Source organism: Taudactylus pleione, unplaced genomic scaffold (assembly GCF_031769625.1).
Source record: "Taudactylus pleione unplaced genomic scaffold, aTauple2 ptg000086l, whole genome shotgun sequence".
Taxonomy (NCBI): domain Eukaryota; kingdom Metazoa; phylum Chordata; class Amphibia; order Anura; family Myobatrachidae; genus Taudactylus; species Taudactylus pleione.
The window spans coordinates 19,136,461-19,150,050 of NW_028284488.1; the positions used below are offsets into that span (position 1 = coordinate 19,136,461).

The 13,590-nt window shown below is 38.8% G+C and overlaps 1 protein-coding gene across 2 annotated transcripts in view; it reads right to left on the reverse strand.

The window, feature by feature from the left end:
* The window catches only part of USP6NL (USP6 N-terminal like), a 241,838-nt gene that overhangs the window by 109,001 nt on the left and 119,247 nt on the right, over window positions 1-13,590 (reverse strand). The window contains exon 3 of one of the 2 annotated variants that reach the window (XM_088468751.1): window positions 6,151-6,233. The exons of the other annotated variant lie outside the window; for it this stretch is intronic. Within the exon in view, the coding sequence (XP_088324877.1) occupies window positions 6,151-6,233 (83 nt within the window). The remainder of the gene's footprint in view (window positions 1-6,150; window positions 6,234-13,590) is intronic. 2 annotated transcript variants of the gene reach the window in all.

Genomic DNA, 13,590 nt, shown 5'->3' on the forward strand with positions numbered 1-13,590 from the left:
TTCTGTGGGTCTGTAGCCAAGCATGATTTACATTGTTTTCAGTCGTTTTAGTGCTTTTAATGCTTGCTTACAAAGCTGTAGCTTAAAAGTAGCAAGATATTTATCATGCAAAATCTATGGCAGATAAACAGTTCTTAATTACACAAAACATTCCCAGATTTACTTCTTCCAGTGATCGTCAAGGGGACTTTATGGAACATAGAATGGAGGGCATAAAAATCACTGACAGGCTGACTCTGCAAACATAACTCAGTCATATCATTTACATTGAAATAACCACTCAATAAAACATTAGATTAAATTTAATGTCTGGTGTCAACATTTTTACGAGAGCTCTGGGCAACAGTAACTAAAAAAATAAATAAATAGCCTACAGAAATCATTAAGGTCATGCAATAATTTGCTGAGAAGATTCTAGAAACATCCATTTAAGAAATATCATTCCATAAACCATTTAAGAAATCACTGTAGAATTAAAAGTGGGTTAAAAAGCCTCACATCATCTGAATCGTTTTTATAATGTAGTTGAGGCAAACAAACAGTATGAGAATGATAGAAAATGTGTAATTTCAGTCTAGAAATAGACAATGTAAATAATACTTAACTTTATTAACAGAAAATGTACTGTCAAAGCATCACACACTAACAACTATAGAGTCTCCAATAAATTCTATAAATGATTTTATAAATAGTTACAATATCAAGGGTGGTAAAACATAAATTAACAATATTATTTTGTTCATGATGTGCACACTGATTTCTCAGTATACTAACATCTATAAGTATCGGGTGCAATAACAAATGTATGAGTGATACATTTGCAACTAGAATGAATACAATATATGTAGGATCATTAGTGTGATAACTGGTTTATAAACACCCATCAGCCATAACAAGACCACTGATGGTGTCCTGTGGTATCTAGCACCAAGACGTTAGCAGCAGATCCTTTCAGTCCTGTAAGTTGCGACTTTGGGCCCCCATGGCTCTGATTTGTTTTTCCAACAAATCCCACAGATGCTCGATCGGATTGAGTTCTGGGGAATTTGGAGGCCAAGTCAACACCTTGAACTCTGTCATGTTCCTCAAACCATTCCTGAACAGTTTTTGCAGTGTGGCAGGGCACATTATCCTACTGAAAGAGGTCACTGCCATCAGGGAATACTGTTGCCATGAAGGGGTGTACTTGGTGTGCAACAATGTTTTAGGTAGGTGGTACATGCCAAAGTAACAGCCACATGAATACCAGGACTCAAAGGTTTCCCAACAAAACATTGCCCAGAGCATCACACTGATGCACACGCGCCCAGCCGTCCACATAATGTTAAAGAAAACATGATTCATCAGAGCAGGCCACCTTCTTCCGTTGCTTCTTGGTCCAGTAGTGATGCTCGCGTGCCCATTGTAGGCGCTTTCGGCAGTAGTCAGAGGTCAGCATGGGCACTCTGACTGGTCCGCAGCTACGCAGCAAGAAGCAAGATGTATTAACTTTTTATTTAGCGGTTTGTTCACAGTAGCTCTTCTGTGGGATCGAACCAGATGGGCTAGCCTTCGCTCCCTACACGCATCAATGAGCCTTGAGCAGCCATTTGTTCAGAGAGGCTGGCATTAATGTAAATGGGATGAACATAACTAATAAATCAGAGCACACTTAGGCCCTGATTCAGAGCCGGACGCTCTGACAGAGCGCTCACTCTGAATCAGGGCCGGGCTATTTTTTTTTTTTTAGAGCGGCCTCCTGGCCGCTCGCATAGCTGTGGGTGGCCACCCACAGCTATAGCAAGCGGCCAGGAAGATGGTCGCGATGGTCAAGACCATTGCGACCATAGGGCTTGCAACGAGACCCTTGTGGTAGGGTCTCGTTGCTAGAAAGCGCCAGAGAGATTTCGGCTCTAACAGAGCCGAAAGCTCCCCCACTGACATCACTCGTGATGTCAGGGGCTGGCCCAAAACGGAGGCGTTCACATGGGAACGCCTCCGTTTGGGCAGCCATTCCCCCGGCCTGCCCACCAAAGGGGGCGTGCCATCACTCAACATCGACAGCACGCCCCCTTTGGTACGAGACCCGGAGCGACGGATTGGCCATCGCTATCCGGTTCTCGCGCATGAGCACGACGGAGCCGGGTCCGTCGTGCGCATGCGCTCTGGGCCACCATCGACCCAGTTGCAAGCGCTCAGCGCTTGCGACCGGGTCTGAATCAGGCCCTTAATATTTATAAAACTTTGTAAATTAATTCATGAATCTCATCTATTAGGCACTTATAAAGCTGCACATGCATTGGTTTCATTTGATCCTGCTGTTATGACACCAAAATAGAACATGTAAATCCCTTTATCAAATCCTTCAGTAAACACATCCTCTAATATATATTATAAAAAGGGTAAAAGTTTTGTGAGAATATTAAAGAACCTGTGACTCTGTCCATTTATAGTCGCAAAGCTCATTCCTGACTGCTACCTCCTCATGCTTTAAATGGATGAGTAAATGAGAGCACAAATGAATAGAATAAGCTGACCTAATGGGTTTGTTGTTCAGGTTAAATTAAATGGGATAATAGTCAGGGTTACAGGGTCTGACTAATGGGGACCCATAGGGTGAAACAGGCATTTGAAATGTTTCCAGCTCATGAAAGATTTAATACAGTGTACAACACACTGAGTGGAAATTAACTGTTTTGAGGGATATTATGAGGGTATATAAGATAAAGACACTGCATCACATTTCCTTTCCTATTATGGCATTACCTTAAGATGAATGAGCGGATATAATAAACAAATACAACAACAAACTGAGCAAATATACCCTGTTGCAATCATTTCCTCTAAAGAGTTGGCTACAAAGTATTCAATACAGGTATCGGGTCCTATTATTTGGAAAGACATTAGCCAGAAAGTTTTAAAAACTAGAAAAAGTTAAATATTTGCTGCTAGACACTGATTATCTCACTCACAGGGATAACTGTAATAGCCTGCAACTTGCAGGCATCGGCAAATTACCGAAGAGACTGGTCGATGTTTTAAAGAGGCAATAATTTTAAAAGCAGGATGGTTTTGCCTTTTAAGTGATTGCCACCATCGTCCAGGCCCACGTGATCTCGCTGATGCTGCAGGCCATTACATTCACCCTGCAGTCTGGCTTACACACACTACTACAAAATTTAATGAGGTCATGGTTTAATGACAGTATTGATACATACATGGTTAATTGTTAAATGCAATGTACTTAAAAAAACGTTTTTGGTTAGTAATGTTGAACATCTGGCACCCAGAGAGACACAAACCCTTACTTGACCAATAGTAAGGGGCAGATATAATTAACCACATACGGTTTCTAATGGCTTTGCGCTAGGATCGGTCATTGATAACCATCGATTGTCTGATCCCTGATGGTGAGTGCAGGTCCCACTATGTGCTTGGTGAAAACCATTGATCACAGAGTCATAAATAGTCATCCCTAATTTACAAATGATGTCATAGAAGGCTGATTTTACTTGCAGCCTATGGAAGTGCAAGCAGAAACAGCCTACTGTACCTTAACTGGCCGGCGGCAACTCGTACATAATTTAACCACCCCTGATGAATTTTAATATCAAATGACACACTTGTTTAATTTACAGATTTTGTTAGCAACACTGTAGCATTTATGGCAATTATTACAGTGGATGCATGTTTCCACAAGGATATAATTAAGAGCAAAAAATATGTTCCTTGCCCTTTAAGTGCTGATAAATGTAGGCACCAGCCTACTCTATACACATTCTGATGAGTACTTTTTGATCCATCTAGGTATTATTCATTGTTGGACACCTCACCTCTTCAATGAAACTCATGAAATTCTTTGGCTAATCAATCACTATATGTGAAACGTTGGGTATGAATTAACAACTAAACTAGAACTCCATTAAAACATAATCTGCATCCATATTGAATTCTCTCTCGAGACCAGCTAGAACGACGTTCATTCAGGGGGGAATCAATTCAGCAAAATGGATGTGATTTGCTGTTAGGCGAGTTTTGACTCGTAACCCATAGAGGTGTGCAATATGTGTACAGGCAAGGCACATCGCCAGCAATTTTTTTTCTTTTTCGTGTATTCCATTATATTTATATTCGTAAACTGAAGTGAGCATGATTTAGGTCAGCCTCAGATTATGAATTGTAAGTATAGATTTATAAAGCACTAAGTACAGTCAGTAGAACTATACAAGGGAAGATGAAACAAACAAAAAAAATCTTTGCAAAGCAAAAAACCTAATAGTCATCCTTTAAGTAATATTGGTGTTAGTCATAAAAAGTGATGTTCAAGAAATAAATACATTCGATGTGGCGACGTTCTTCATTCCCAAAACAAAAGCATCCAAAAACGACGTAAAACTGCTTACAGCAATAAATGAGTTAATATAAAATGCATCACTCCATACACAGTGTTCTATGTAAGGAGAGTGTAATCTTTTACATGCCATATTCCTCAGAACCACTATAAATCTGTATTGCAATGCTACATAATCACACAACTCCACTAGCTTCCTACTGTAGCCAGCCTTGAACATACTGAACAGAAATAAAAAAATATTATCAAAATCCTGACTACTGCAGGGTTTGCTTTGTTTACAACTTGTATGCCCTGATCAAAGCTCCAATTTAATGTGCTTACACTAAGCGGACATCACATCTCCTCCTCTACGCAAAAGAAGAAATTATCTGACAAACATGCACACTTTCATGTGTTCTAACACAGGGATGGGGAACCTCAGGCCCAGGGGCCGTATAAGGTCCTAGGAATCATTTGGTCTGGCCCTCTGAGCTTTTTTCTGCTAGGCTTATCTGGATAGCAGGGTGCCAAGACTGGCACCCTGCAGCCAGAATCTATGCAGCAGTGCCACCTGGAGCGTCCTTAGGACGCTTCAGACGGTCACACCACTGCCCTTACAGCTTACAGGCATTGCTGTAATCACCAGCTATTATGGCCCCGCCCCCATGTGACATCACACGGAGGGGCGTGGCCTGCGAATAGTGTTATATATATCAAAATGGCCCTCGGCAGACAAAAGGTTCCCCACCTCTAAAATGTTAAAACACTTTACCTTACAGTTTCTAATATTTTCACCTTTTACGTAACCAAAATATTTACCATGCCTGTCTTATCTGATTTACAGTACTATGTAGCATGTATTAAAAAGGTACTGAAATTAGACATGCATTAATGGAAACAGAATGAAAGGGTCTAGTATGTCAGCAAAATGCAGCAATAATATGCTCACTGCTAAGATAAATGGTACAGAAAAAAGGAGTCTTTTTAAATCCAAAAACATACTCAGCAAATAAGCACTAATTAAGTATTTGCCCCACTGTCTTTACCTTGGAAAAAAAAAAATTTAAAAAAGAAAGTAGAAAAAAATTCTCACAATAAGATCCCTCTTATGGTGAATACAGATGGGACGATCGACAACGATAACGTTGTGCGATCTACTGGGTGTGCTGGATAACCAATATCGATCATCCAGCAAACCACCAACTCACCAACAAGTATAGCGACCCGCGATCAACGTATAGTATCCTGGTCGATATCGACCAGGTTGGCCTGCTTGCACGGACGATATTGCTATCGTCCATACGTGCCCGTGCATCGCAGGTCTTGGGCATCGAAAAATGAACGATATGATATAGTTATCGTTCATATCGTCCATTTTAATCGTACCGCGTGTACGCACCTTTACATTCCCTTAAACCCTAAAACAAACAAATATAACATCTTGCCAACAAGTACCCTATTTTCACATCATTTTGGAGAGTTTGCTAACATTAGATTATACTCATTTTTTATAATAAAAAACTAATACATAATTAGCAGAACTTATGTTTGATTTTCCATATAAGAATTTAAAAGACAATCAGTATTACTTATTATCACTATTCATTGCTTCGTAGGGGAAAACAACCACAGTACATTACAGTTTTCATGTTTTTTGCCCTGAATGAATAACTTTTGTCTTGCTGATAAAAATTAGAAATGAAATACATATTAGTGTAGTGACTGAAATACAGCATGCACATATCTCACAGAACAGCATTACTATAATTAAAAATACACTCTACTCACAATCTTTTACAGGGACAATTTCAAGAAGTTAAAAAAGATAAAATACTTACTGTAAAAATCCAAATCTATCTGTGACCTTGTAAACAAGATAATCAGCATCCTCCCAGGGTTCGATCTTTGCTCCTTCACGGCCCTGATTTTAAAAAACAGAATTATTAGGAAATTAAATTTCAACTCTTAAAACTGCATCATAGTAATATCAAAAACATGTATTTAAACTCCTTCCTTCTTCGATTCGTTGGTGACGTATCACCAAATCCTGGGGCTACTAAGTGTCGGATTCTGTGCCAATTAGTCGTCAATCCGTGGCAATTTCCAGCAGGTTCTGTTTCAAGGTCTAATTGGAAGTATTTAATTAAGCAAAGTTTTTGTAGAATAGTATACAATTCGTTAATTTGAAAAAAAATCAATAACCAGTACCATACCTCTCAGCCTGGTCTGGTATTGGAAAGCTGGAAGGAAAAACGGCATGGGGTCCCCCCTACTTTCCAATAACCAGCACCGGGCTGAACCAGCGGAGTAAATACTACTATAGCAAGGAGACACACAGCGAGAAGACCCCCTGTCATAATGTTAACCAGTCACAAACTGGTCCCCCCAGGAATTTGGGACCCCAAAAAATAAAATGCTGTAGTCTGTTCTAATCTATAGTGTGCTTTCTCAATAGTTTTGCGGTAGAATTGGCTTTAGCAAATGGTCAGATTTGGCTTCTGTAAATAGTCAGATTGTAAACTGGTAGGAACTACAATCTGGAAAATCACACAAGGTGCTCTGTAAGATACTACCAATATCATATGTACCCCACAGTCCAAAAGAAAAACAATATGTAAACTGACACAGTTGAGTCTATATTGCTCTTTTATTAAGATATAAATTAACATGTATTGCACATATCATAAAGATAAATCCAATAAAAATCAATCTCTGTCTAAAAATATAATAAGATGATGCTTAATAAACAGCTGTCATATTCTCTGTATACATATAGAAGTCAACAAAGGGCCCAAATGATAGGAATGAAGCAATATGATAGTCAGTAACAACATGTATGTACACTCAATTTGTGGAGAAGATTCCTTATAGTGAATAATGAATGTTAGGGCTCAAGAACAATGACACTGTCTCGATATTAATATAAGCCAGTAAAAAGGTGCTGCTATTCCCAATCTGCGATCTGCGTCTTCTGCTACACCAGTTGTTACCATACTGCTGCATTCGTGAGCCGCGGAATACCCTAATCCTCTTACTATTGTCTAAACTCTGGATGATCACCAGGAAGTGACTAAGGAGACCTGCTGCTGACAGCTTCGATCAGCAGGTCTGTACCGAACACACCAGCCGGCTATTATCGTTCTTCACCACTCATTAATGTGAAGGGCTGACTGTAAGAATGGAGGCTGCTCGTGTTCCCCCTTGTTGGAGCATACATTCCATCTGTTGATACCAGGAGTACTAGAGACTATTAGCTACCGGCAGTGATCTGCCTTTAGAGTCGCCACCCACGAGTGCCAGGATTCAAGGACTTCATCACAGCCGCGGCTTGCTGTACACGGAGTGCTTATTTGGAACCAACCTGCTGAATAAAAGGATCTCATCTCCTTTTGGACAGGTACTTTTTATGGAACCAGCATTCTAGGAGTGTTTTTATTTTTTACTGGCTTATATTAATATCGAGACAGTGTCATTGTTCTTGAGCCCTAACATTCATTATTCACTATAAGGAATCCTTTCATTACCAATGGACCTAAGAGAATAATAACATCTTCTCCACCAATTGAGTGTACATACATGTTGTTACTGACTATCAAATTGCTTCATTCCTATCATTTGGGCCCTTTGTTGATTTCTATATGTATACAGAGAATATGACAGCTGTTTATTAAGCATCATCTTATTATATTTTAAGACAGAGATTGATTTTTATTGGATTTATTTTTATGATATGTGCAATACATGTTAATTTATAGCTTAATAAAAGAGCAATATAAACTCATCAATGGTGTCACTTTGAGTGCTCCAATTTACATATTCTTTTTCTTAGGAACTACAATCTGCCATTAGTAAATTTAGTTCCTGGTCCTCACAACTTCTCCCTTACATATCCTTCCAATTCATAATAACCAGATCAAGCATTAGGCTGACTAGGCTACAGCCTTGGGCGCTGGGCCATGGGGGAATGCCAGCTCCCTGCACCTTCTGGGTCACAGACATCTTCTAATGACATTGCAACGGTGTCACAGCATGCAGGCAAGTGGAAAGACTGCACAACTTATAGCCTTCACACTTGTAAACTGACTTCAAGAGCTCATTTTGCTTTGACAGCGGTGGGGGGTGGTAAGAGGAGCAGGGCTGAATTCCAACAATTTTCAAAAATACACCACCTTCAAAATAATATAGGTGGGACCTATTGAATGTACACACTGTGGTAGATGTACTAAGCCTTGGAGAGAGATAAAGTGGAGAGCTAAAGTACCAACCAACCAGCTCCTGTCATTTTTAAACACAGCCTTTAAAGTGACAGTTTGGAGCAGATTGGTTGGTACTTAATCTCTGTCCACTTAATCTCTCTCTAAGAACCAGAAGGTGCAGTGTATACGGCCTGTGCGATGTATTGTTACATCACATCACAGAGTCACTGGGTCAACACATTATACGATGTATTGTTACATTGCATCGCACTGTCACTGGGTCACACAGCTTCAATATCCTCTCTCTTCCTCTCCTCCCAAGTCCACAACCTGACTGCTCGACCATATTCCTTTACAAAACAGGTGTTTGCAGTCTTTTTTTTATTTAAGCAATGAATGTTACATATGATCATAATAAATATATAGATAGAACAAATAGTTGTCGCCAATAAATACATTTTCTGCATTGAAAATTGAGAATTAAACAAAATATCTTTGTATAATTCAATACATCTTTTGTTTACAAAAAGGAGATTAAAAATACATAAAAATTAATCAATACAGTACATGAACAAAGTCCAACAGATAAAGAGTGTTTGCGGTCTTTTGACCTCATCCCAGACTTAAATATCATTTGGGATCTATCAAATATGTAGTACTTACTTTTATTCTTAGTAAAAACTTATTCTGACACAAACCTTCTAGCAGATTACCGTCACATTTCTAAACTCCCATGCCACTCCACTGACTAAACACTGCTAAATATAAAACCCATTACTAGCTTCTAATTCTACTGGTTCTCTTTACTGCATATTACACTATTGTCTATTCTCATACATACACTACATACTTCAAGACACTTTGCTATCCTGGCTCTCAGCAAACTTCTCAATCCGTTCCTTTACATTTCATTTCTCTGGACCTCAGCCACTCCATTATTAGTTGGACTACTGTATTGCTCAGTGCTAGGGCCACTACTATTCTCTATCTGCACAATTGCTCTTGGAAAACAAACAAGCTCAGTTGGATTTCAGTATCATCCCTACGCAAATGACACCTACACAAATCTATCCTCTCCAGATCTCTCACCATCTGTGGACTATCTCTCCGACATTTCATTTTGGATGTTCTCTTGCCACCTCAAACTCAACCTTTCGAAAGCGGTGTTAATAATACTCCCACTGTCATTCAACAGGAGTAGCCTGTTAACTATAGATATGTGCACAACATGAAAACAAATTAAGCTCACCGATGCTGCTCACATGCAGTCTGTATCAAAAACAAGTAGCTTTCACCAACAAAACATTCATAGAATATGCACATCTCACACAAAAACTTGCAAAACCTTTAATACATTAACGAATACTTAACTGCATTGACCATTGCAATTCCTTCCTTTACTGGTCTCCTCTAACCCGACTTTCACAAATACAATCTAATATAGCAGCTAGACAAATTTTCCTTGCAAAAAGTTCTACTGCTGCTCCAATATGACAGTCCCTACATTTGTTGCCTGTAGCGAATCAAATATAAAAACACTCCCTGAAATCTCATCTCTTTAGGCAAGCTTATCAAAACAACCATCTTAAGCTCTCTATAACACACAATCTTACTTCGAAACCCAATGACTGATCACTGGATCCAATTGCCCTCTAAGCATATTCTTTTACTACTGCTATCTGGCTGAACAAATATTAAATAAAATCACTTAACTTCATGCATAAAACTCCTTTTTCCATTTAGTTCTTAAGCTTGCAAGCTGGGCCCACTTACTGCTTTATCTGTCTGTAAAGTCTCTTTTACAGTTTGCCCCAATGGTAAAGCGCTACGGACTATGTTGGAGATAAATCTATAACGTTAATACATCTACACAAATAACAATTGTGGAGTCATTATAAATTCCTAACATTTGTTAAATTATCTTATGAGACAGAATATAACAGATTATTTTTTTTTTTAATAAAAAACTGCATAAGCATGCATAAATAAGCATTATTGAAACACTAAGTGCACCTTTACTGCTTCCATATCATGAAATACGTTAATTTGAGTCAGGTGTCACTAGTCAAGTGCACTTTATTATTTCATCAGGAAGTCATCACATCTCTACATAAATGGTGAAACTTTGGTGGTGCGATTTGTACTGTATTATCACCCTGCCAAACAGAAAAGACACCTGCAATAATCTCAAATAAGCAATTGTTGATACATTTCAGGGTAAAAAGGGATAACGACATTTCCAAACATCATTCTGTAGTGAGAAAGATTAATTACAAATCATGAAATATTGAAGGCAGTTGCCAAGCTTCCAAAGAGCTGACATCACAGCCAACTCACACAAAGAAAACAAAGATGACCAAATATGCATATCCCGGGAGCAACCAAACCAAACCAGATTAACAATGGGGTGGACTGGAATACAGCACCAGGCCTCCACATAAAAATATGCCCATTATCATGACAACATGATGATGACCAGCAGCATAGCTGACCAAAGTCCACCATAAATCATAAGTATAAAACCTGTATGTTTTGCAATTTTTCAACTTTTCCATATTTAGGGAGACATTGATGGTGATGGAACAGAGAATGTACTCTCTCATGTAGAACTGGCCTCACCCACACAGCACACCTCGATCATGGAGGTGGAAATGTCGAGTCCAACATGATCATTTCTTTATACTAGAGTATTCTAGAAACATGGTTATGAAGCATTAAGACAATGATTATAAATCAAGACTCGCTAATGTTTAAGGAAAACTCTCCCACAGTGTAACAAATTATTAAATCATAAATTGAATATATTATATGCAAAATCCAATTGTGCTCCTACCCTTCCAAGGAGCCACGACCTAATCATAATCAACTGATAAATTAGAAAAAGTGTCTGGATTTTGAAATCGGCATTCTGAACGCTGCAATCCCAGTCGTCAGGATTCTGACTACATCCCAGATTTGACAGCTGTCAGTTCTCACACATTTGTCCAGGATTAACACCAAGAACACTTCAAACATAAAGTCAATAGAGACTGACTAGTTTAGTAGAGAACTGAAGGGGGGAAAAAAGACACACTATGCTCTTCAGCCAACACCTAAGGATTCAGAGACACTGTTTATTTGCTTTCTAAGCTTCAACACAAAGAAGCCTCTCTCCTGGAGGTCACCCAGGGCTACACATTACCTTTGATAAAACAAAGCTTACATTTTTAAAGAAATGGCTCCAGTATATATAGTCAAATTTGAGTATTCCAGCAGATGACCTGAGCCTGTTGAGATTGGGGAATAAACTACTAATTTCAACTACCCTTTAAACTAACCATAAATCTGGGCAGCAAAACAGTCAGAATTGTGACCTAGAGACAGGAAACATATTCTAAAACACTTAAAGGAAACCAGCTGCTCACCAGAAATCTCTTCTTCCATGCATAGGTCAAGATCCTAGCATTGCTTGTCAGACATGATGTAGACTGAATTTTCCTATTGATGAGATTTTATGCACAGTACTTTGAGGTTTCATATTCTCACTGTATCATCACATGACTATCAGATTACATTTTATATTTCCCATTATAAATTTTCTGTATAACCTTTACAACCTGTATACAGCAGGTCAGTGTTGCCAGATTGATAAGCAAGGTCACTAGATATACCTTCTCTCTCTCTATAGCTTATCAGCCTCCATGGTCCAAGCACCTATCGCTCAATTAACAAACCCTCCCACCTACTCCTCAAACCAATGCATACCCTTCATTTCCTACTTTCTCACCTTTACACCTCTCCCTATATCATACCAGGGAAGATAACAACCCACATTAACCTGCTATTTTCTGGTCCCATCACTGGGATCTATACACCCAACCTACTGCCCTTTCATCCACGTGAAATAATTTGGCTAAAATAGCTTTATGTGAAGGGCCTCAATTTCCACCTAAAACACTAATGTGTTCAAAATTAGTCTTAGAGGGTCCATCCATCACCCGACTTTGTGAAGAATCCGACCAAAACCAGGAGGTTTTGGCCGCATTGTTCACAAAATTGGGTAATCTATAGCCGGCAAGGACCAGCGATGCGCGTGCATGCTGGGCCCTTGCCGTCCCCGACTGCCTACTAAACATGCCTGTCAACCTGACGACGATCGTCAGATTCGGCATGTTCAGAGATAAGAGGTCGGTCTCCTGCACTGAATGACGTTCAGTGAACGCCATCCAGTGCAGGCACCGCATCTCGACGACCTGAAGGTCTGAACGCTAGACGTTACGGATAAGCTGAAGAGGGACAAAGAGGGAGATCAGTAGGTCGGTGAAGAGAAGGTTACAAATGAAAAGAAGTTTGATGTATTCTTCTGGTATGCAGTGCCTTATATATTTGTTTGTTTTGCCCTGGTGGACAGAACAGAAACAAATACCTGCATAAGGCACTGCATACAAGAGAAATAATTAAATAACCTATTTTCAGAGAAAACACAAAGAGCATTTTGCCAGTGGTGAGAAGTTTCAATATAAGAGCTACATTATTAAGGTTACAATGCTACACACAGACTGCAAGTGGAGACCAAAGGAAACTAATTCAGATAAGGTCAATTTTTATGTACATGGTACAATTGCTATATTAATTTTCTGAGTTGTAAATACGGCTATTAGTGCTCTTGTTTTATTATCAATTTTACAGATTAGGCCCTTGCTAGCTGAGGAAGCAAAGAAAATAAGTAGTGCTCCTAATTTATTCATCTTGATTCATTGTGTTTATAGTTTATGAATTTTGCATGAAGTCAGTGTTTTACATTTGTGGTACAAAAAACAGTATCGCACTGAATTATGTGTATTATTGTGGATGGTAGGAGCACAACTCTAGGTCCCTTTATTTGTGAGAATATATATATATATAATATATATATATATATATATATATACACACATACACACATATATATATATATATATATATATATATATTTATACACATACATAGACACATATACACACACACACATACATACATACATACATATATATACACACACGTATATACACACACATTCATAGATGCGTGTATACATAATAATTACAACATCATTTGTTTTTT